The sequence below is a fragment of the Vulpes lagopus genome, chromosome 1 (assembly GCF_018345385.1).
Source record: "Vulpes lagopus strain Blue_001 chromosome 1, ASM1834538v1, whole genome shotgun sequence".
Classification (NCBI taxonomy): Eukaryota; Metazoa; Chordata; class Mammalia; order Carnivora; family Canidae; genus Vulpes; species Vulpes lagopus.
The window spans coordinates 64867257-64890192 of record NC_054824.1 but is presented as its reverse complement, the minus strand read 5'-3'; the positions used below and the strand labels follow the sequence as shown (position 1 = coordinate 64890192).

General features: G+C 47.1%; 1 protein-coding gene across 3 annotated transcripts in view; it reads right to left on the bottom strand.

Moving 5' to 3' along the window:
• KIF6 (kinesin family member 6) overlaps positions 1 to 22936 on the bottom strand; it is a 377491-nt gene that overhangs the window by 20273 nt on the left and 334282 nt on the right. For all 3 annotated transcript variants that reach the window (XM_041753408.1, XM_041753258.1, XM_041753340.1), the window contains exons 17-19: positions 9069 to 9153; positions 7409 to 7544; positions 4834 to 4931 (exon numbers count right to left, since the gene is read on the bottom strand). In XM_041753408.1, coding sequence (XP_041609342.1) covers positions 4834 to 4931; positions 7409 to 7544; positions 9069 to 9153 — 319 coding nt within the window. The remainder of the gene's footprint in view (positions 1 to 4833; positions 4932 to 7408; positions 7545 to 9068; positions 9154 to 22936) is intronic.

The window sequence follows — 22936 nt, the reverse complement described above, 5'->3', positions numbered from 1 at the left end:
AGGAAGTTCTGGTTTTCCAATCAGAGGTTGGCTTTGTAAGCAAGTGTAGGTGTATTTTCTGAAAATCCTGGCACAGTTGTGTGAAATAGCACAGAATATGGGCTGGAAAATGCCACTTCCTACTAAAACAACAGAATAGACATGTGTCCCTCAAGGGCAGTCATTGATGTGAAGAGTGAGCACAGTAGCTGGACACTGAGAGGCCTGGGTTCCAATCCTGCCTAGCCACTGATTAGCTGGGAGACCCCCAGCAAGCAGATTGAATTCTCAGAGCCCAAGTGTTCTCATCTGTAAAACGGGGATGATGATATATATATATTGCACATTTGCTCAGTGCTTGGCCTACAAGGCCCTCGAGAAATGACAGGGTACTATTACTGTAAGAGAAGAGAGCTAATGCTATCTCCTTGGGGAATTTAAGGACACCAACAAATAATCCTCAATGCAGGGTATTGGCAGAGAATGTCTGAGAAGCTATGATATGTCCTTCCTGCCTCACCCCTGCTAGAGTCTTGTGAGCTCTTTTCTGCTAGTGTTATAAAGCATGTGGTAGGTGATTTCTTTGTCAGAGGTGAAGCCCCTACTCTTCTCCCTTTCTCTAGTAGGGACCTTTTCCTCTTACCTATTAGAAACTTTCTGACTATAATTCTGGGTATCCAAACTGCTGCATGGAGGGAATTTAGGGGTGCCAACTACTCACAGTTGAAGTGTCTTAGCAAACACTGTTCAGGACGCTTGGTTAGCTCTGCCAAGAGTTAGAGTCCAACCAGAGCACTGGCTGCCACTGGACACGAACAGCACTCCAAGGCCTATCTGGGCTATCTCCCCAATGGCTCTCTTGCCAGCGGTCATCAAAGGGGCCTGGGCTAGAGCTCTGGGAGCAAGATTTTGAGAAAAGCTCTGATGGCTGATCTGATACACACCTTTGAAATTCAGGGTTCTGAACTTCACTTGGCAGGCTTAGTCTATTCTATCTTATAGCCCTGGAATGTGTGTACTGGGCCTTGACACATACACACAAACACACAAACACACACAAATGCATGTAAATGCATACACACACATGCATGCACACAATGTATTATCTTTGAAACAAAAGAAAACTTATGAATGGAGTTTCCTATTTGCAGGGCAGGATATTTCTACCAGTAAGGATCTCTGCAAGAGATCTAGAAAAGAGGCTGGGGAAATAATTAGGGGCTCTGAGACTCATAATTAGGAGGAAAACGTATGGTTGTGTGGGACACATGAGAGGCTCGGGACTGAGCCAGAGCAATGACCAGGGAAAGCCCTGTGTTTTTGGCTCAGCCATTTAAACATGTTCTGTGTAGTCCAAGAGTTTCAGAGGGAAGCAGGCAGCTATACAAGAGTTGCAAACTCAAGTGTTCCAGAGGTTGGCAGGTACCTGAGTCAATGCACAGAGAGGACCAGTGTAGGACACTAAGGCTAAGCTACCTGTATTGCCGTAGAGCAAGTCTACTTACACTGCCTTTATAAAGAATTTAAATTGATAGACCTTTTTTTTTTTTTTTTAAGAATTTTTAGGTTTACGGAGAATTGAGTAGATGGTACGGAGAGTTTCCATACAACTCCCCTCTCCCACCCTTGTAGTTTCCCCCATTATTAGCATCTTGCATTAGTGTTGTACATTTGTTACAACTGATGAATCAATATAGATACATTATTGTTAACTGAAAGTCCATAGTTTATCTAGCAGTTCACTCTTTCTGTTGTACAGTTCTAGGAAATTTTAACAAATGCACAATATCATATGCCCATCATTACGTATCATACAGAATAGTTTCACTGCCTTAAAAATCCCCAGTGTTGCCCCATTCATCCTTGCCACCCCTCCTCTCTCACCCTGGCGATCACTAGTCCTTCTACTGACTCCATAGTTTTGCCCTTTCTAGAATGTCATGTTGGAATCACACACTATGTAGCCTTGTCAGATTGGCTTCTTTCACTTAGTAATATGAATTTAAGCTTCCTCTATGTCTTTTTATGGCTCAGTACCTCATTTCTTTTTAGCATTGCAGAATAGTTCATTGTATGGATGTACCACAGTTGGTTTATCCATTTACCTTTTGAAGGATATCTTGGTTGCTTCCAGTTTAGGGCAATTATGAATAAAGCTGCTATAAACATCCATGCATAGGTTTTTGTAAGGAAGTAAGTTTTTAACTCATTTGGGTAAATGCTAAGGAGCATGACCTTTGAATTCTCTGGTAAGAATATGTTTAGGTGAGTAAGAAACCATCAAATTGTTTTCCCAAGGGATCATACCACTTTGATCCCTAGCAAAGACTGAGAGTTCCCGTAGATCCACAGCCTCACCAGCATTCGTTAATGTCAGTGTTTTTGGATTTTAGCCAGTCCAGTAGATGGGTAGTGGTGTTTCATCATTGCTTTAATGTGCAATTCCCTAATGACACATGATATTGAGCATTTTGTCATACACATACATCTGTAAATCTTCTTGGGCGAGGTGGCTGTTTCAGATCTTTTGCCCATTTTTAAATTGGGCTGTTTTCCTTATTTTTTGAATTTTAAGTTTTTGTCTATTTTGGATACAAGTCCTTTATCAGATATATGTTTTGAAAATATCTTCTCCATTCTGTGGCTCACCTTTTCCTTTTCTTATCAGTGTCTTTTGCAGAGCGGTGTTTTAAGTTTTAATAAAGTCTAGCTTTTTTTTTCTTTTATGGCTCTACCCTGCCTTTTAAAACTCCAGGCTAACTAAACAGAACATACTTTGCCGGCTGCAGACTCTGGACTTAGGGGCTCAGATAGAAGGTGTTTCCTAAAACTAGAACACAAATGGAAGTGCTGGCACTGAGGGCCACGTTGGGGGATGTGCAGAAGTCCAGGGAGAATGTCGATCAAGTGGTGGAGGGCTAACTGGCTGGCCTTTATTTTATTTTATTTTATTTTATATTTTATTTTATTTTTTAAAGAGATGATAGCATAATGTATAGACTTGTGGAATTACTACACTGTATACCAGAACTAATATAACAATGTGTGTCAACTATGCTTAAAAACACCAACAAAAGAATAGTTTTAGGTTTACAGAAAAGTTGCAAAGGTAGTACAAAGGGTTACCATGTACCTCATACCCAGTTTCCCTTATTATACAATCTTACATTGGTAAGGTATATTTGTTGCAACTAATGAAACAATACTGATACATTATTATTAATTAAAATCCATACTTTGGGGGATCCCTGGGTGGCGCAGCAGTTTGGCGCCTGCCTTTGGCCCAGGGCGCGATCCTGGAGACCCGGGATCAAATCCCACGTCGGGCTCCCAGTGCATGGAGCCTGCTTCTCCCTCTGCCTATGTCTCTGCCTCTCTCTCTCTCTCTCTCTGTGTGACTATCATAAATAAATAAAAAATAAAAAAAATCCATACTTTGTTTGAATTTTCTTAGTTTTTACCTAATGTGTTTTTTTTCTGACCTAGGATCCTATCCAGGCTAGCACATTATATTTTGTTGTCAAGTCTCCTTAGGCTCCTCTTGTCCGTGACAGTTTTTTTTTTTTTTTTTTTTTTTTTTTTTTTTTTTTTTTTTTTTTTTTTTTTTTTTTTTTTTTACATTTTTCTTGTTTTTGATGGCCTTGATAGTGTTGAGGAGTACTGGTCAGGTATTTTGTAGGATGTCTCCCAGTTAGGACTTATATGATGTTTTCCTGATGATTGGACTGAGGTTATAGGATTTTGAGGTTATAGAGGTTGAGTACCTGGGTGGCTCAATCAGTTAAGCATCTGCCTTCGGCTTAGGTCATGATCTCAGGATCCTGGGATGGAGCCCTGCATCAGGCTCCTTGCTCAGGAGGGAGACTGCTTCTCCCTTTTCCCTCTGTCCCTCTCCCCAGTCATTCTCTCTCTCAAGTAAATAAAATCTTAAAAAAAAAAAAAAAAAAAAGACCATAGAGGTCATGTGCCATTCTCATAACATCACATTAAGGGGACTGTCTGGCACAACCTCCCCACCCTCCATCACTATAACCTCTTTATAAGAGCTCTCTTTCACATTTTCCAACTTGAGAGTTTAGCTCCTATTCAAACCCGGTCAAAGGATTGCTCCTTGGTGGCAGAGGCCAATGTCCCCCTCATGCTACCTTGGCCTCTGTCCTGACAGTAGTGGATCTCTTTGGGGGATGGAGGATGGCCGAGGCATGCTTATTTGGCTTTACCACCTAAGTTGTTCGGTTGGAAAGATAATAACGTGGATGGCATAGAAAGAACCTGCCTTCTGAAGGTGGTGTGGGCATGGGGGAAGTGGAGTCCCTTCTGGATCATGCCAGCATTCAAGGAAACTGGCTCTGGACTGCCCTTATGTGGAGGCCGTCCTCATAGGAGGCTGCCCACATCTATTCTGAATCTGTTCTAGGACCAAGTCTTTGATCAGAGCTCCTCTGTGTCCTGGTAGGCCTACCACGCCCTGATCTATCACCAACATCCCCCCTCTGTCCAGTTCCCCTTCTCTCTCCCATGCTACTCTCCCTTCCACCTACTGCTAACCCTTTCTTCCTACACAGGGGGCAGGACCATGGCTTAAACCATGGCTAAGCCACTTGGCTCTTGGTGCCACAGCAGTAGGTCTGCTGGCAGTCAGAGCCAGGAGAAAAAGGACTAGGAGGTGTGCCCAACAACCATTGCTCAAACACACCTGAAAGCCACTGGCTTGAGTATCTACAGCTAATGTAACAGTACAAGTAATTCATCTTCCTGGATCCAGTGGCCCATAGAGACACATTTAGAGTAGCAAGAGGAGAGGAAGGGAAACTTTTCTGCACCCTCACCCTGTTAGCAGAGTTCTCTCCTTACCTTTTGTTAAAGAGAGGCTGAGATGTTTCCTGCTGGAACTCAGGCGTTTGGGGAAAGGGCTTCACGTGACTGAGTGAATTCAATGCTGGAGAATTTACCTGTTGGACCAAGAAGGAGTTTCACAGTGTTACCTCGAATCTACTGACATGGGAAAATGTCCCTGATGTACTTCTTAAGGTGAAAAAGCTAGCTCTGGAAGTTGTTATATACAACGTGTGGGAGAAAAATTAATCTAAAAATTATGATGACTGACTATAATGATGGGCATCAAAATATTCTCCTTGGATGGTAGGATTATGGATCATGTTTGATTTATTCTTTGTCCTTTTCTGTGCTAGAAATTTCTCTATTTTAAAGACAGATTGAGCCTCTATGGCTTATTTGTAGTGGGGAAAAGGTGTTTAAAATGCAGTCTGACAATTCTCCCAAAGTCCTCTCCGGTTTTGCCTCCCCTTGTCCTAAAGAGATGCTACTGGAGGTAGGAGAAATCCACTGAGCACTTCAGGTAGAGGAATAGCTCCACCATGGTGCCCTAGCAGCCTTGCCCGTCTCCACACAGGCCTCAATTGCAGCTTCTCTGAGTCTTGGCAGAAGGCCCTATGATTCTCTCAGAATGTGAATAGCTGCTCCAAGGCTGTTTCCCACTTGCCTTCCTATCTCCCCAGGAGGTGATCATGGGACAGTTTCTCATCACCTCCCATGTTCTGATGAAGTTCAAGGCTTTATGCCTTGCTCTACTCAGGGTACATTAGCAGGCTAGAAAACTGCCTAGTGGCAGTCTGGAATTCACTCCTCAACAACAGGGTGCCCCATCATCCCTACTGCAGTCATCTGGTCTGTTTTGTTTCAGTGACATCCTGTGGGGCAGAGGACACATGGAGCTGACATCTTTGGCTACTCTAGTTTTCACTGTCTATATGAGCAATACACTGCTCGAATCCAGCAGCCTTGCCTTGACTCTTCCTATGTCACTCACACAGGATGAGTCTCATCATCTACTGTTTGGTGGCTAAACTCCCTTGGGCACCAGCAGGGGCTGATGGCTTCATCACAAAGGGTTCTTCACGGGAGAACAGATAGAACCCAGAGGTCCTGGGACCATGGATGGGAACCAATGACATTTTTAATTTTCCTAATTCCTCTCTGAAATTTAGCATTTCTTTCGACAATACAGTGTAGACAACAAACAATAGCAGTATATGTAATATCAGTGACTTTGTCACCATTTAGAAATCACAGATATTTTCATGTCATATTACATTGTTGCAGAAACCCTGAAATACTGTGCTCACCATCACTTTGAAATTATGTTAAATATTGGGCTCACTCTTTGGGTCTTATCAATACATCTGTAAAGTGGTATACATATTATTATACCATAACTTTGCTTTAAAACTATTTTGATAACTTTATTTGTTTTATTGGTCTTATTGGTTCTGTCTTTGTCATCTCGTGCATTAAATTTTATCCAAATATTTTTCTCTATTGTCTGGTAACATGGCTACTTGGTAACATACTGGTTACTGCTTGGCTGTGTGTCATTGGCCAAATAACTTCTTGGGCTCTCAATTTCCTTGTCTTTAAAATAGAGGGATCAGCTGTACCTCTCTGAGGGTTCTGCTAGTCACACCAGTGATATTATAATACATATCTCATCACTTCCATTATGCCACAGCTGAGGAGTTACCAGAGGAAAATTTGAACCGGGGTTTGTATTACACTTCTTAACAAGTCATTTTAGCCTTCATAATATGATAGAGAACTTCCAGGAATCTGTCTAGCAAATACACAAGCATTTATCTACAAATATGTTTCCAGTGCAAAACTAGAAGCAACCTAGACATTAAACACAATAGAAGATTAGGCAGATTAAAATAAATTCATATGATGGACGAGTGACAGCCATTAGAATGATGTAGAACAATAACATGGAAGGGTAGTCATGTGATTCAGTGAGGCCCAAAAACAAAAGCCGTTTGTGGTACTTGAAGACTGATATGATTCTATTTTTATAAAAACAATGGAAATATATGCATAGGACAAAAAGATAAAATTATATGACCAACATGATAATGTTGGTTATCCTTAAATGGTCAGGTTATGGTGATTTTTACATCTTTGTGTTTTTCTCTATTTTCCAAAATTTCTATAACATATATAAATTACAGAAATATATAGTTATGTATACATACACATGTATACACACACACACACACACACACACACACACACACATATATGACTGGTAAAAAACAGTCAATATTGTCAATATGGTATCACAGAGAACATTACCCAAAGCAACAGTGGCAAATACCTTGGTTTGGGCACAGCTTCCATCCCCCACATTTCTATGCATCGGGTGCCAGAGCACAGAGACAATAAGCCTCCAGCCATTTGCCTTCCTCATTATTAAGATGAGCACTTGCCTTATGAGCCACGGCTGAGAGCTCATGGGCCTGTGGGTGGAAGCCCCCACTCTTCTGCCTCTGACAGTCTCTCCCCGCTTGCCCTGACATCGCCCAGGCCACAGGAAGGGGGCAGGCTCTGGGGCAGTGAAGGGGGCAGCTGCTAATACCTGCAGGCTGGTGGCTTCCTCTGTCCACCAGGCTTCAAACTCTTTCTGCAGCTTCACCTTGGCCTTGTCCATGAGCAGCTGCAGGTGCTCGATCTCCACCTTCAGGGCCTTCAGGTGTGTGAACATGGTTTTATACCTACAGTGGAATCAGGGAAGAGTCTTGAAGGTCACCAGCAGGGAGGAAAGGCCATGATGGGAGTGTTGCTGTGGGGCCTGTGCCTCGGAAGGCTGCCTGTGCCGCAGCCACATAAACTCACTCAGCCCTCTACACAGTCCTATGAAGATGATGCTCCACTTTACAGATTTGGAACCTCAGGCATGGAGAGGTTACATAACTTGCTCTATGGCACGGGGCCAGTAAACAGAGGGGCCAGGATGTGAAAACCAGCTCTGGAAACCAGTCTAATGCACCTTTCTATTCCACTGGTTCACCTTTGTGTGGAGGACAGAAGTGTCCATACGTTTGTTACTGCCTGTGTAAGTTTGGGCACCACGGAGCAGGAGTTGTCCAACAGGAAACAGTTAAGTGGCCAAACTGCAGACACAGCTTGGCTCCTGAGATAACCTTGAGGTTGGAAATGTGGATCAAGGGGACAACACATGGTGGAATAAAGACACAAGAAAGATGGTTGGAAGGAAACTGGGAAAAATAAACAGAGTGAGGGAGAAAGAGGATAATGCAGTGCCAAATCCAAGGGTGGAGAGCAAACTGTGGCACATCTGGGAGGGTGGCGCAAGGCTTTCTGGAAGGAGGATGGCTGCAGGACAAGCCCCAGTGCAGTCATGGGGAGAAATCTGAGGGCCAGCTGAATGGGGCTTAGTTCTGCTCAAGACTTGGGTAGTTAGGGGTGTGTGAGTGGGGGGTGGGGGGGTAGGGAGAGGCCAGAGGCCTGGCGTTTGCTCAGGGGGCATGCCTTGCCAGCCCAGGGGGTGGCACGTGTAGCATTGCCACCATCAGCTTCTCGAGGGCTAGGGAGGTGACTTGATTGCTCTCCCCAGAGCCTCTCCATGGCATGCAGGACATAGCAAACATTGGTCGAAGCATCCATCAGTGAATGAACGATGAGGCTGGACTGGGGCGTGAAGTGAGATTCTGTGCCCATGCTGAGTATCAGTTGTGGCCATGTGTCTGCTCATGCCTGAGGTTCCTCACTCTGTTAGTGAAGTCATCTTGGGATCCTAAATGGCTGCAAAGAGGGTGTGAGGTTCTGAGGACACGCTGCAGGTGAGGAGACTCAGGAGGGAAGCTGAGGCAGAGGCGGTGGGTGGGGGGAGGTGTAGATTGGCAGGAGGGAGACCTCAGCGGTCATATTTCTTGACTCCCCTAGATGGCAGCAGTAGATAAGCCTCATTGCTCCTGAGCTGCAGCCCGGGACCAGGGGCTGGTGAGGATGCCAACAAGCAAACCTCTGCATGGGCTCCACAGCCCCCTGGGCCTTCTGCTCCTGATTCCAATCTCACTCTGCTTATGGTCCCTGCATCCCATACCCATCTGCTCAAAGGCAGCACGCCCTACAGCTATTTGAGGACCCAGCTACTGGACCCACTTCCCAGAGCAGCTCCAGCCCTGGGTTGGGGAGTGGCCACTCTGCCTAGCCTGCACAGCTCCAGGTCATCCCTGAGAGCCCAGGAGGCTGGGTGAGGTGAAACGAAAGGGTACCTTCTCTTTTCTTCCTCCAGTTGTGATCGAAGCTTCTCTTCCAGCAAGTCTGGCATCGAAGGCATGGCTATGTTTTCTGAGATGCCTGTAGAAGGAAGACGCCAATGGGTTATTCCAACAAAGAAGAAAGGTAAAAGGAGAAGTGGCGTACTTAGGGCAGAGGACAGAGTAAAGTGTATCCCAAGACGAAAGGGGACTCTGTGAGTACCTTCCAGGGCCTTTGGGTGGGAGTCTGCTTTGGCCCCCTCCTCTGGACGGCAATCTTTGCTCGGCTGAAAGCCTGTGAGGAGAGGCTTCCACGATTATTTCGGCTGTCCCTCCCATAGTCCAACATCTGCCACTGGAAGAGAATTCCTCCTTACATTGCTACTAATCCTTTTACTGTTGAGTTCACTTATTTCCTCTTGAATCCCGAGGGAAGATGCAAAATAGCATTTTCCCATCCTCTGCTACAGAGCCCCTCACAAACCAGGAAGACATCACTGAACTGTCTCACATTTGTCACATCTGTCTGTGCACCAGTGGAGGTGCTAAGAGTCTCTGGCCTCAGATCATGTTTCCTATTTTTGACTTCCCTCCAAAGCCAAGGTTCCCATGCCTCATTGACCCAAGCAATGCTAACATGCAGCCAGAGCTGAGAACACATTCAGGTGCCCTGCCCGTGAGACAGGGCGACAGGAACGTGCCACGCTCTGGGTGAGGGCTGTGTTCCCATGCATGCCGACCACTGCTACTGGCTGCCTAGCTGCCTGCTTGTCTGGGGCCTGGCCTCTCCCAGCCTGCTGGGTGGGGCCAATTTGTCCCCCCAGGAGTCACTGTGGTTGCTCTGCATTTCCTAGCCTCACAGAGGGGTATCTTGGAAGTCACACAGCTCTGCTTTTTGCTCCATGTAGGGGAGAACCCACTTTCGGCCAGGAGCATTCTGGACACGATCAGACTTCATCCTTCTAGTACTCATTTGAAGCATTGTTGTTCTCATTTTGCAGAGAAGGATACCGAGGTTCAAAGAGGTCAACTTGCCCAAGGCCACCCGGCTAACTTCAGGAATCCGGATCCAAATCCAGCTTTGTTTGGTTGCAAAGAGGCTTGGTTCCAGAAATTCCTTCTATTAACATTTCTGACAGATGGTCATCTGCTTTCTGCCCAAATATTTCCAGGGGGCAGGAGCTCACTACTTTGCACGGTGGCCCATTTCATTGTAGGTAGCTCTGTTTTCTCTTCCTTTGGGCTGAGACCCACCCCACTAACTTCTTTCCACCTCTACTTTGGGTCTTTGGAGCAGCAGAGCATGTCTTCCTTCTTAATTTGATGGTTCTTTAGAGATTTTCACAACAACAACAACAACAACAAAATAATGTACCAATTATGCATCCGGAGCTTTATTCTCAGGCTAACTCTGCCTACCTCTCTCATAAGGGCTCAGTGACAGGGTTGCTTTCTGACTAATCTCAAGGATTAGAGTCTAAATCTGGACCTAATACTCCAGATGGGTCTGAAAGGGCCAGGGTAGAGAACGGCCCTCCAACCTCTTAAAAATGCACATTCTATATTTATATAGCAGGTAAATTATGAACAGTGACCATTTATTGAATGCCTGCTATCTGCTAGGTTCTCATAAGTTCCCCCAGGCACGGAGCTAGATGCCCTCACCTTATTGCTAATTCTCAAACTAACCCAGCAGGGAGGGTCTTACCATCTCATTTCTGTTAGATTCTGAGGCTCAGAGATGGTTGTGAATAACCCAGGGTCACACAGCTAATGAGCAGAGCTGGGATTTGAACTCAAACTTTGCTGGTTCCAAAGAACTCAGGGCATATACCAGGGAGGTCCCCTGCCCCCTGCCCCCCAGGGATGCAGGTATTTTTCCTCAGCTTTGTCACTGTCATGGCCATGTCAGTTTGTCACTGGCCTCTATGGAGCTTGGGTTTATTTATTTTTTAAATATTTTATTTATTTATTTATTCATGAGAGACACAGAGAGAGAGAGAGAGGCAGAGACACAGGCAGAGGGAGAAGCAGGCTCCACGCAGGGACCTGACATGAGGCTCGATCCCGGGTCTCCAGGATCACATCCTGGGCCAAAGGAGGTGCTAAACCGCTGAGCCACCCGGGCTGCCCGAAGCTTGTGTTTAAACACTTGCATATTTTTATGAGTGGATGTCAAAACACATCCTATTTCAGCGTGATTGTTTTTTGGATCCTAAACGCCACACTTCACATCTATTGGGGTTAAGCCTCAGTCTGTCATGTCTCTACTCTGTGCCTTTTATGTCATTGTCTAACTCACTGGACAATATGCAAAGGAGATTAGGAGTCTCTCCTTTCTCTCAGTCCAGGCACCTGATACTCTCTCTCCCGCGTGTCAAGTGACAGCTGTCTCCCATAAACTGACTGGATGAGTGTGTGACTACATCACCTGAACACGGGAGATGCAGATACCATTGGATTCGCCAACTGAAGATGCCAGGTCACCCATGCTGGTGCATTTTTCGGCCCTAAGGAATTGGCTGCCTGGCCACATTGCCACCGCCCCCCTGCCCCCCGGCACAGGTACCGGGAGCCCCTGGAGGGCAGGGTCTGGTCCTCCTGCTCTTCACATTTCCCCTGGCTTTGTTCAGGCTCCCAGTGCAGTGGACACTCAATGCTGTGTGTGCATGGCCCTTGCCCTCCCTGAAAAATGTGATAAACTCGAAGGCAGTATCTTCACATCAAACTGATAATGGTAGGACCTGAAATGGACAGAATGTTTCGCGGTCGCTTAAGAGGTTCAGAAATGAGTAAATCTATCTTCCAGCAGGTTGAAAAAGGAAAGCTGCGAATCTCCTTCTTTGTTTGAACACTTTTTGGCTCCACGCCAAGGAAGCCCCTGAGAGATGGGGCGAAGACCCTGCTCTGTAGTGGCTGGCTGGGCACCCCGCAGACGCTCGCTGCAGGAGAGACCGCCGGGGCCGCAGCAGGCGTCTCACCCAGCTGGCGGAGGCTGTCCCTAAGGGCTTCACAAGGGGAGGCTGAGGTGACTTGGTTTCCCATCTAAAGGCCGTGGCTGCCCAGCACGAGCGGGGAGGCCATCTGCGGGAGAGAGTTCTTGCTCCACTCCATCGCTCCCCGTCTTCCCCTTGGGCATCTTGCAGGCTTCCCTGGCAGATCACAGTGGCAGGTGCCTTGGAGATGCGTGGGTGGCCTCGGGCAGAGAGAGCATTACTCTGAATGCAGCTGACCCAAGAATAGGAGATGATGTCAGCTCCTGTTTGTGGGGCATGCTCTCGGTTCTATTCTCTGTGCTGCCTCATTTATTCCTGTCATTCCGGCTAGCAGATGATATCACCTCTGTTTTGCAGACAAGGAGACCAAAGCTTGGGTGACCAGGAGGCTTGCACCATGCCATAAGCTATCAAATGGAAAAGCTAGCTTCGAATCCAATGGCTGTCATTCATTCACTCATGTAACAAATGGGCTGCCCCCGTTGCAGGGGCGGTCTACTGGGGAAGGTGGACACTGAATCCACAAAAAAGCTGAGTTAACGTAATGTTGAGTTGACATGGGGCTGAAGGGCACCATGAGGAGAAAGAGCTGGATAAAGGGTGGAGGGCTGCTATGTTAGGGTTGAGTGGTTGGAGAGGTGTCGCTGAGGAGAGGCCAAAGACCTGAATGAGGGGAGAGAACAAGCATGCAGAAATCAGGATGGAGAGTATAGCAGCGAGTGCAAAGGGCCTGAGGTACATCTGCTCGGGCCTTCTGAGGAACTGCAAGAAAGCTAGTGTGCCTGGGAAGGCTGGTCGGGGAGAACGGTGGGAACTGAGGCCAGATCATGTAGGACCTTGTACGCCCTGGTAAGGATCTCAGCTTTGAGGCTAGAGCATTTTGAGGACAGAAATGGCTTGATCTATTCCTTTGATAACTAAGCCAAGCAGTTCTTTGCCGATCCAGACAAAGCTGCTCGGAACTAAAGAATGGTCCGTGTGAGCTGGCGCCAGGATGCTGTAAGCCTATTGAAAGGATGTGGGAAAGAAAGCTGGGGCAGGGGACCTCAGGCAGCTGGAAGGAGGGCACAACATATCCCCAGGACACAAGCTGTCCACGTTGTCATGGCAACCAATGGGTTATTGCCAAAGGTGATGTTTGCTCAGTGCAATGCATTGTAACCCCCCCAGGAGACAGCCCTGGCTGCTTCTGATGCTTCCTGAGGTGGGGCTTATCAGTCTGGTCTGAAGAGAAAGAGGGGCTGGGGACTGAAAGGGGACCCAACCAAAGCGGCTGAGCAAGAACAGAGGAAGACGGAGTAAGTGAAGGCCACTGGGGCTTTGTAAGTCTCCATGCCCACTGGGACTGTGGCCAGGGACAGGACCTCCAGTCACCTGACAGGAGGCACAGGGGGGGCCTGCCTTTCGATCACAGGATTCTGGCTGGGCCAGGAGCACAGGGGGCCAGAGCCCTGAGTGGCCTATGAGGTGACACTGTGACTCCGCTCAGGCGGCTGGCTCCAGAGCAATACAAAAGCAAGAAAGAAGGGTTTCTTTCCAGCAGCTGTAGATATGAATGTCACACAAGGAGGGAGCCCTGAGTGGTCACATAGTATCTGAAACTTCAAACAGGGCACCCTCAGTCCCAGGCTGACCCCACCTCTTGAAGTGTCAGGTATTCGGGAATTAGCAGCATGAGGACAAAAGAGGCCCCTGCTGGGAAGGCTGGCCCCCTGTGGGCCCCTTCCAACCTGGTGGGATTTGGAGACACTGAATAGACCATTATAATTTCTCTTCCTGCTTCCCCATACCCTCCTCTTATACATAACATCATGTGTGCATACGCGTGCGCGCGCGCGCGCGCGCGCACACACACACACACACACACACACACCTACACCCTAAAACTCTTCTACAGTCATTCAGTGTCTGAAATGTGCAGGATATTATTTCTTTGGGTCAGTGGCTCTCTAAGTGGGTGTGCACATGAGATGCTGGTAAAAGCACAGAGATAGCTGGGCCCTGCTCTAGCCCTACTGAGCTAGAGTCTTCCAGTAGGTTCCCTGGGGACTCTGATGCTCAGCCCTTGCTAAGAAACACTGCTCAAGGCTCTGCGCCCAGGTTCAATGCAAGTACTCTGTGCAGGAGTTACAAGGAGTGCAGAACCCGCAGAGGATTTGATGGGATAGTATAGGGGGCTAGTGTGTCCCTTGGCTCCCGTACACTTCCCAGACTTCTGGGAGCCACAGGGGGGAAAAGGAGCCCAGAGGTTTCCAGCAAGGAAGACACACCCCTTGCAGGGCTGGAGCTGCCTGCGCTTGACCTTGTAGACAGTAGACAAAATGTGAGATACCCACCGCAGGGCTGCTCAGATGGGTCAGGTACCTCCTGTGTCTTATCTTAGACAATTTTCACAGCCCCACGACAGATGGGGAAACTGAGCTCAGGGGAAATAGTCTGCCCAGGATCACACTGCCAGTAAAGAGAGCTGGGGTCAGGACCCGCCTCTGTCTCACTTCAAAGCTGGCTGTTTTTTCCTCTGGAAGTGATTCTGATAATGAAGGAAGCCCTGGGGCAGATCACTGAAGTCTGTATTGACTTGTCCTCGCATTTGAAGGCAGGCGATGCCCTTTTTCTGTGAATGCCTTTCAGATCTGGGGCTGGGGCGGAGAGAAAGCCCCAGCCTCTCCCGGAGTGCTGACCTGTGAAGACTGCCCTTTACTAACTGAAACCATGGCCCGAAGCCTGATCCCACTTGGTATTTGCTGCTTGCTTGCTGGGTGTTGAGGAAGCGTCCTTATGCACTGTCCTTTCCCAAGTCCCGCCGCCCTCGGAATACCCAGGGCCAGCCTGCTCTTCTCCTTGACTCTGTGCTAGGAGCCCTAGGTAAGACAATATTGAAGTGTCCAACGAGGTGCCAGAGCCACGAGGTGCCAGAGCCAAAAGGGCTTCCAGAGGCTTCTGTAGAGCAAAGGTTACGGGGCCTGACATGGCGGTTGCTGGTCCCCCCAGTGCCCTGCGTGGAAGGAAGCCATGAGTGATATGGCCCGACCATGGCAGACAAGGCCTCAGGGCCAGGGAGCCACTGCAGCCAGTCTCCTCAGCTATCCAATAGTAATTCATTTGCTGAACACCCACTCTGGGCCTTTTGGGGCTAAACTATCTCACAGAGCCATAGATCACTCAGCCTCCCCTGTTTGAGAGGTCACCGTGTCTATTCTTAGGGAGATTGATGGTGTCAGTAGCTCAATTACCACAATGGTCAGCAGCTCAGAGGCAAGGATTCCAGCTTTCCAATCAGACCATTTCCTGTTTAATGGCTCAAATTTATTGTCAGCTGGAGTGATCAGACGCTGACAGGCACTCAGAGCCACCATCCATCTTGGTGTGGATTTTCTAACACCTTAGCTACCCGTGGCAGGCTCAGGCTTAAGGGTGTGATGGATACCCTGTGGACACGTGGCTGTGGCCGATAATCTCTCGGGCACACCCCCACAGCCACAGGTCCAGCTGCCGTCCCCCCAGGGGGTGGCCATGCTTTAGTCCAAGCAGAACCGTTGAGTAAGCCTTTGTAGAGCCAAACGCAGACCTGGACACTTCCTATAGAAAGCCATCTGCCGTCTCCTGCTGCCCGAGCAACCTCCCCTGTTCTACCCTGGGCCTCTCTCTGCCCAAAATCACACCCCTGGGAGGGCGGCCCCTCTCCGGCATCTGCCTCTCCACTTCCTCGGTGTTCCCTCTGGAGGAGGCGAAGAGTGCGGAGGGTCAGCGTGCACAGGGTCCCTGTGGGCTTGCAGGCACACCCCAGGAGCATACTGCAGATGCATGAAAGACCTTCCTAGTGCCATTGCTTGCTTCAGCTTGGCACAGGTTCCCCGCTGCAGTCACCTCTGTTGACACAGGAACTCTTCTGTCTCTCCACACAACTTTCTGCTGGAGCCCCAGATCCATCTATGGTTTGCAGTCAGCATTCTCTGGTTGTAACCATTCAGATCCTGGCATGGGGACTTTCCTTCGGAGGGTCCAGATGCTGCTCCTGCCTCCTTTCCCTGGCCCATTGAGGCTCCTTCACTCCTCAGAGGCGAGCTCACATTTCTGAACACAAAGTTTCTCTCAAAGCTGGAGTACCCTGGTAAGCCTGTCACTGCAGCCTCACTGACCAGTAGTGACCACAGGCCTCGGTCTGAGTGGCTTTTCAGAAGGAAGTTAGCAAGAACCTTGGCATCCCTAAAACCCAGTTACATCTTTGTCACATTGGAACAAGCCATTCTGGAGTGTTCTCAGGGCACATGTGACTTTGTGGGAGGGCAGTTTCTCTCGTGCCTGCAAAAGTGAGCATGGGCCTTCCTCTTATAAAAACCCCTAATGATGATGGTTACTGGGATCTGGTCAATTCTTCTGGCTGGCTTACAAGAGACATTTCAGGACATTAGGAACTGAGTTGAGGATCCTTAATAAAACTGTCTCCTGCCACTTTTAGAAAACTTATCTGCTACTAGCCAATTTGTAAATCGGTCTGTTCGTTTCAAAAAAATTTTATTACATAGTAGAGTCAAAAGTGAGTTTTGAGACAGACCACACAGTAGAACTGGCACATTTTCAAAGTGCAATGGCAAGAGCTTGCAAGACAACCAAAATACCCCACATCAAGAAAAGTGCCAAAAGAAATTTTTGAAGAGAATTTCTTTAAACAAAGTTAGCAGTTTATATCTAGCCCATTTTATCCTCTTTACTAGGGGTGATGTATATGGAGGTTCTTCTGCTTCCTTCAAAGGTCTTGAGGGGGTTTGAAGACCACTCCGAAAGGCTTGGTAAGAATCCTTAGAAATTTGTGCATGTGTGTGGGGTGTGTGCCATGTGTGTGTGGGTGTGTGCACACACAGTGGACAGAAATCTGATTCCCACTCAAGAACTCTCAAGCAGGGTATGGGCTGATGTGCCAGGAGCAAGACCAGAGAGCTGTCACTGTGCTGTCGTGGAAACAATGTGGAGGTGTAGCTATTCCCATCACGGCTGATTTCAAGCTACCAACATGATGTTCCTGAATCAGCTCTCGAGGCCTGTGTGAGCTGGCGTTGGCATACCACTTATGCCCTCTAGCACTCACTTAGAACACAGATCCTTTTTAATAGGGTCACCCAGAGGGGTGAGGGACCTAAGGAGAGAGAAACCTGGCAGTGGACCACAGGATGCTTGGGGGCTGAGCCCTGTGCTTTTCTGTTTTGCACCCCTAAGTGGCTCCCCCACACCTGCCCTGTCTTCTCTCCTGCTACTTGCCCCAGGAGATGGCTGGTGGAATAGCAGGCTTCCTTACCCCTTGCCTTCCAGCTGGGCTCAGCCAGTGGTGAGCATGGGCAAGTGACTGGAGGGGTCGAGGGGAGAGAGGCTGAAATGCCATGAGCTGGATGCACTGCTTGACTAAAGGCTGTAGCTCCTATCAGATGGCCTGAGCCTTTCTGCAGAGCCCTTTCTGTCTTCAGGTCCTGGTAACTGCACTTCTTGCCCCCTTGGGTCTAGGGGCAGCAATGCTTCTTGCCTTGCTGTTGTTGTCACAACCTTTGTGTTTCCCTGCATTCTGCTAACACCTTTGTCAATAGGCTTTTATTCAACTCTCTTTCCAATACCTAATTTGATTTTTTTTTTTAAAGAGAGAGAGAGAGAGTGAGCAGAGGGGAGAGGCAGAGGAAGAGAGAGAATCATAAGCAGGCTCCACCTCAGGGCCCAGCCTTATCTGGGTTCAATCTCATGACCTGAGTTGAAATCAAGAGTCAGACCCTTAACCGACTGAGCCACCCAGGTGCCCCACCTAATTTGATTATTAATTTGAGTAATCTGCTTTGTATTTTGATCCTGAGCCACAAAGGCTCAAAGTGAGTAAACCATTGTCCAAAAAAGGTACACTGCATCAAGGCAAGGGACCTCTAGGGACCCATGAAGTTCCTCAAGTGAGGAAGAGTCAGCTTGGAACATCTCCTGGGCCCAAAGAACTTGCAGACATGTTACAAAGTACCAGTCAAGTGAGATCTTTACCAGCTGCCTTTCCTCCTTCTCTCCAACTCCTTCTTGGAATCAGGGGAAATTGAGTTCAGTAGGTTGAGAGAGGAAGTGTCTTAGAAAGAAAAGGAGATCACTCTATCCCTTTCCTCTTGGCAGTTGGCCTCACCCAGGGAAAAGGAGAGAACTCTTAGCTTTGAGTGAAATTTGAATTTTTGAGATTGTAGTTAACAATATAGAATGACCAATATTTTTTGGTTCTTACTTGTTTTGTTTGTAAATAACAGTGAATGAGCATCTGAGTTGCTGAGCTATCCAATTTCCATCCAAGGACGAGGCCAAATTGTCCCCACTGCAAGGACATAAAGAGTGAAAGAACAACAAAAGGTGGCCTTGCAAGCACCTCCCCTGCATTGTTCAATGTGTCAGGCACATCATCTTTAGCTATTAAGTCCCTCCTAGTGGATACAAGGCACCTAGAGAAGGAACTGAGAAGTGGTAAATTTTCTGTTCTCATTTTTAAGTAAAATGCTCCTGACCCAAACAGTAGTGAGGAAGTGAAGGTTAATCAGAAATGAATCGGGTTTTAGTTTTTACGACCACTTCTATCATGGGGATTCCACCACACAGTAATTTTTGTTTGATCTCTGAATCCTTGGAATCTAATCCTTCATCAAGTTCTGGAAATTATTATAAACTATTTCAAACACGAAAAAGTTTAGAGAGTGATATAAATAACACCCACATACAGCCTCCGTATTTTGAAAAATCTCGATAGTGCACCACACGTGCTTTGGTGTGTATGCATGTGTGTTTGAATGAGAACATTGCAAAGCTGGGGAAGGCTTCCTTAGCATCCCCTTCCATCCACTATCCCTGCCCCCCAAAGGTAACACTGTCCTGATGGTGCTGCAGACCTTCCCTTCCTGCTGGCACATTCTCAGCCTTTATCTCTAACATCCCTTAAAATTACTTCATTACTTAGCTATTTCTTGACCTAAGAGAAGGTGACAGAGGTGTTCTCTTTGTAAGTTTTTGTTGGACTGTACATGTGTATATATGTTTTCTGTACTTATGTTATCTTGCACCATAACACAAAGCTCCCACTCCCCTCCCCTGATACACAGTATTGACGATTTTGGAATTTACATAAATGGCATTATTCCACATATCTTTCAGCGATTGTCTTTCTTGCAATCATCATTGTGTTTCTGAGATTTATTCATATTACTACATGTAGTTCTAGTTTACTCATCTTGAATCCTCTATGGTGTTCTATTTTATGAATATATCATATGATATGAATATATCATAACTATAGCTCATTTAATCTGTCTGCCTATCCAGGGGATCTTTGTGTTATCTTCTGTTCTTCTTTTTGTTTGTTTGGCTGTTTGCTATGATAAAAATGATGCTGGTTGTCTGTTGGTAGGTCTTCCCCAAACTCATCATCAATTTCTTTGGGGAAATGAGCTTTTGGGGAAATGAATCTTACTCAGCTCCATTACTCATGCAACAAAATCATTCCTAGGGAACACCAAGATCTGTCCTGGGCTGACACAAATGGTGGTTTTTATTACTTGTGCCAGCTGGAGGGGCCAGCCGGAGGGCCAGCCACAATATATTTTAGCTTAGCAGATGACATCAAGAGGCCAGAATTTTGTCTTCTAGATATTTGACTGTGTATATGTTCATTATGTTTTTTGTATGTTATATATGTTTGTTATATATTTGTATATGATTGTCTTTATGTTTGTGTTCCCCAACATTTGTATGTTGAGATCAAATTCCCAATGCAATGGTATTTGGAGGTGAGGCTTTTGGAAGGTAATTAGGTCATGGGGATGGAGCCCTCGTGAAGCCCTTATAAAAAGGGGTCAGAGATCTAGCTCACTCCTTTTTTGCTGTGTGAGGACACAATGAGAAGTTGGCACTCTGTGACCCAGTGAGGGCCCCTCACTAGAACCACCATACTGTCACCCTAATCTCCAGCTTCTAGCCCCTGGAACTGTGAAAAAATTAATTTTTGTTGTTAATCTCGCACCTAGTCTATGGAATGTTGTTATAGCAGCTCCGACTGACTAGGGCATTGACCAAATGCCTAATTCATTCAAAGTAGCATACATGGTTCTCCACATTTGCATGATGGATAAAATGGCCCTGGCAACTGGTAACAGGATCATCCTTAATTTAGTGCTCAGTGGGAGAGACAGTGACTGTATTTTTCATGGTAGAGTGATTAGTAGTGCCTGTGAACACCTGTGGGTGGAGAGACAAGGTGAATGTGGAAATGTGGTGACCTCCATGAGTTATGCCAACTGGTGCTGTTGGCCCAGAGCTGTGGCAGGCTCTGTGGCAGGGGGCCATGTCTGCTGCATGGGCATCTGGTTGTCTGGTCCTGGCCCTCAAAGTCAGGTTCATCATGATTTGCTGAGCATCTACTCTCTACTTGGCTCCATCAAATACACATCTTAACTGGCACTCAGAGCAGCCCTGGGGAGCTGATCTTCTCTTGTGGACAAGGAAATGGAAATTCAAGAAGATTGATGGACCAAGGTCACATGACTAGCAAATGGTAGAGGCACGATTCAAGCAGGGCCCTCGTGATTCCAAGGCAAATGTTCTTTTACTAAACTATAGCTGCAGTTCAAGGCTGGCACCAAGGCTGATATCCAGAGCCTCCTTCTGTTCTCCAGAATGGCTGGAGGAATTCCTCCAGAATGGTGAGGAAGTCTGAACTACCCAAAGGGACTTGAGCCTTGGTAAATGGGAACTCAGCAGGGAAATGGGGTAGGGACTCTTCACTTCTAGGCTCCATCCATCTTGAGCCTGGGAATCTGGCCAAATTTGGCCTCATGTCACTGATGCCGGTCCTATATTCATAAGCAACCGTGGATTAGAATTGAATCAGGTGGTGAGACTTTATCACTGGTCTAACAGAGCCAACTGAGTCCTTCCGGAGCCAAATGAGATACCATCTCAGCCTTTGAGGCAGCTGCTTCCTTTACATTCTGTCTTACTCCAGGGGTCAATATTTTGATAACTCCTTTCTGAGAGGATGAAGGCACCTCTAATCCAAGCCCTTATGCATCTCCTCACCAAGTCTACGTTTCCTGCATGTCTTAAGGAGGTCTGCATTCACAAAGAGGTAAAATCATGGCACCTGAGGGCTGAGGAGTGTTAGATTCACTTGTTCATTCAACAGGCAGTCAGCAAAACGCCAGCTCAGTTTCAGGATGCGCTGGGCACAGGATGTCCCTTGGTACAACTGCTACATTTTATAGATTTTGGAACGTAGGCACAGATCAAACACTTATGGAGGACCTACTGTGTGCCAATTACTGTGCTCAGTGTTGGGGAAATAAAGATCCTCTGTCCAGTGGGGAGAAGATCACATAATTATCATACAATGTGGTGGGTCTTATCCTAGAGGTACAGAGCTCTGTGTGAGTCCAGAGGAAACTCAGCTAGTTCTGGGGAGGGAAGCTGGGAATCTGCCTCTGGAAATGTCTTAAAGCCATAAGGTCTGAAGGAAGATGTTCTAAGAGCTGCAGAACCTTTTCTCAAACAAAGGCTTCATGGCAAAAAGAGAAACAAGTTGCTTTGGTTGAATCAGGGTGGGCAAAAATCCTGGGGCCCTGCTGCTTGCACACTGGCTCCCCTCACCCTTGCCTCACACTCCCTAAGAACACGTAGGTCCCAGAGAACCCATTCTGAAAACCACTGAGCTAGAGAATGCAGTTCTATCCCAATCAGTGGCTCCTCTCCAAAGCCTGGACCTCCTGGTTTCACATACTGTCTGGATCACACTAGGTGTTCGGTGAAGTCTGATAAATGAATGGATGACACTTTGGCCTTTTGCTTTCTCTCAAGTTTGGTACCCAAGGGGGCAGAATTCTAAAAAGGCAATGCAAGATTCAGTCTTAAAAAACAGATTGGAGAGTAGCAGGGATTGTACCACAGACCACGGTGGGAATTCTATTCAGGAGAAGAGAACCCCTCAGCAGACTCCAAGGTGGAACAACACAGTAGAATTGGCAGCCTCTGGTCTGGGTGGCTCTCCCAACCCTTCTCAAGGCCCCTACTGGGGACATGAAGCTGTCCCTGCCCCATTTTCAGGGTCAACATGGAGCTGTTGCTGCCCCATTTTCAGGGTTAGGTAGTGCATATCACCCAGTGGCAATCCAAAGATCCAGGTGGCACTGCAGCCACAGAGAACTGTTCTTGGGTACTTCGTTGTTCAAAGATCTCTGCTCCTGAGGTGGTGAGAGGGATACAGGAGAGAGGAGAGGAGAACTAGTATTCAAGAGGCTAGTATTGGGGGCGGGTGGGATCTCAGATGCATTTGGAACCTTGGCATGTGGATGTCATGTTCATGGATGTTTATTTATTAATCATTATTGTTTCTATCTTCTGTAACAGTAGATAAAAAACATGCCTACAAATAGAGGCAATGAAACATTCTAGTAGGTTATGTGTACACAGAAGTTGGGTCAAGGGGTAAAGGCAGAGAAAGGTGTGGAGTTACCCAACATGGACAGCTTGTGAGCTTCTCAAGGGCAGTGATCTCCCCACTTCTATCTATCACAGAACAACAGAATTAATTGACCACCAGCCCACAAGGGGCCAGGCCAGTCTGCATGGCAAGTGATCAGCGTGCAGCTCCCTGGGGCAGCATCATATCTCAGTGGGCAATGTCTGTAGCAGATTTACTCAGACAGCCAGACATTCTGGAGGCCCTCCCTGAGCCTGGGCCAGAAGCATGTGTACCCAGAGGAACAGTCCAGCACAGGGCAAGTGGGCAAGGGATTGAGAGTCAGTTAGAAATGCTGAAGAACTAGAATGACTGCTTTGGGGGCTTTCTTTTCCTGAAAGGCCTCTTTGACCCAAACTTCCTTGTTCAAAAATATTCAG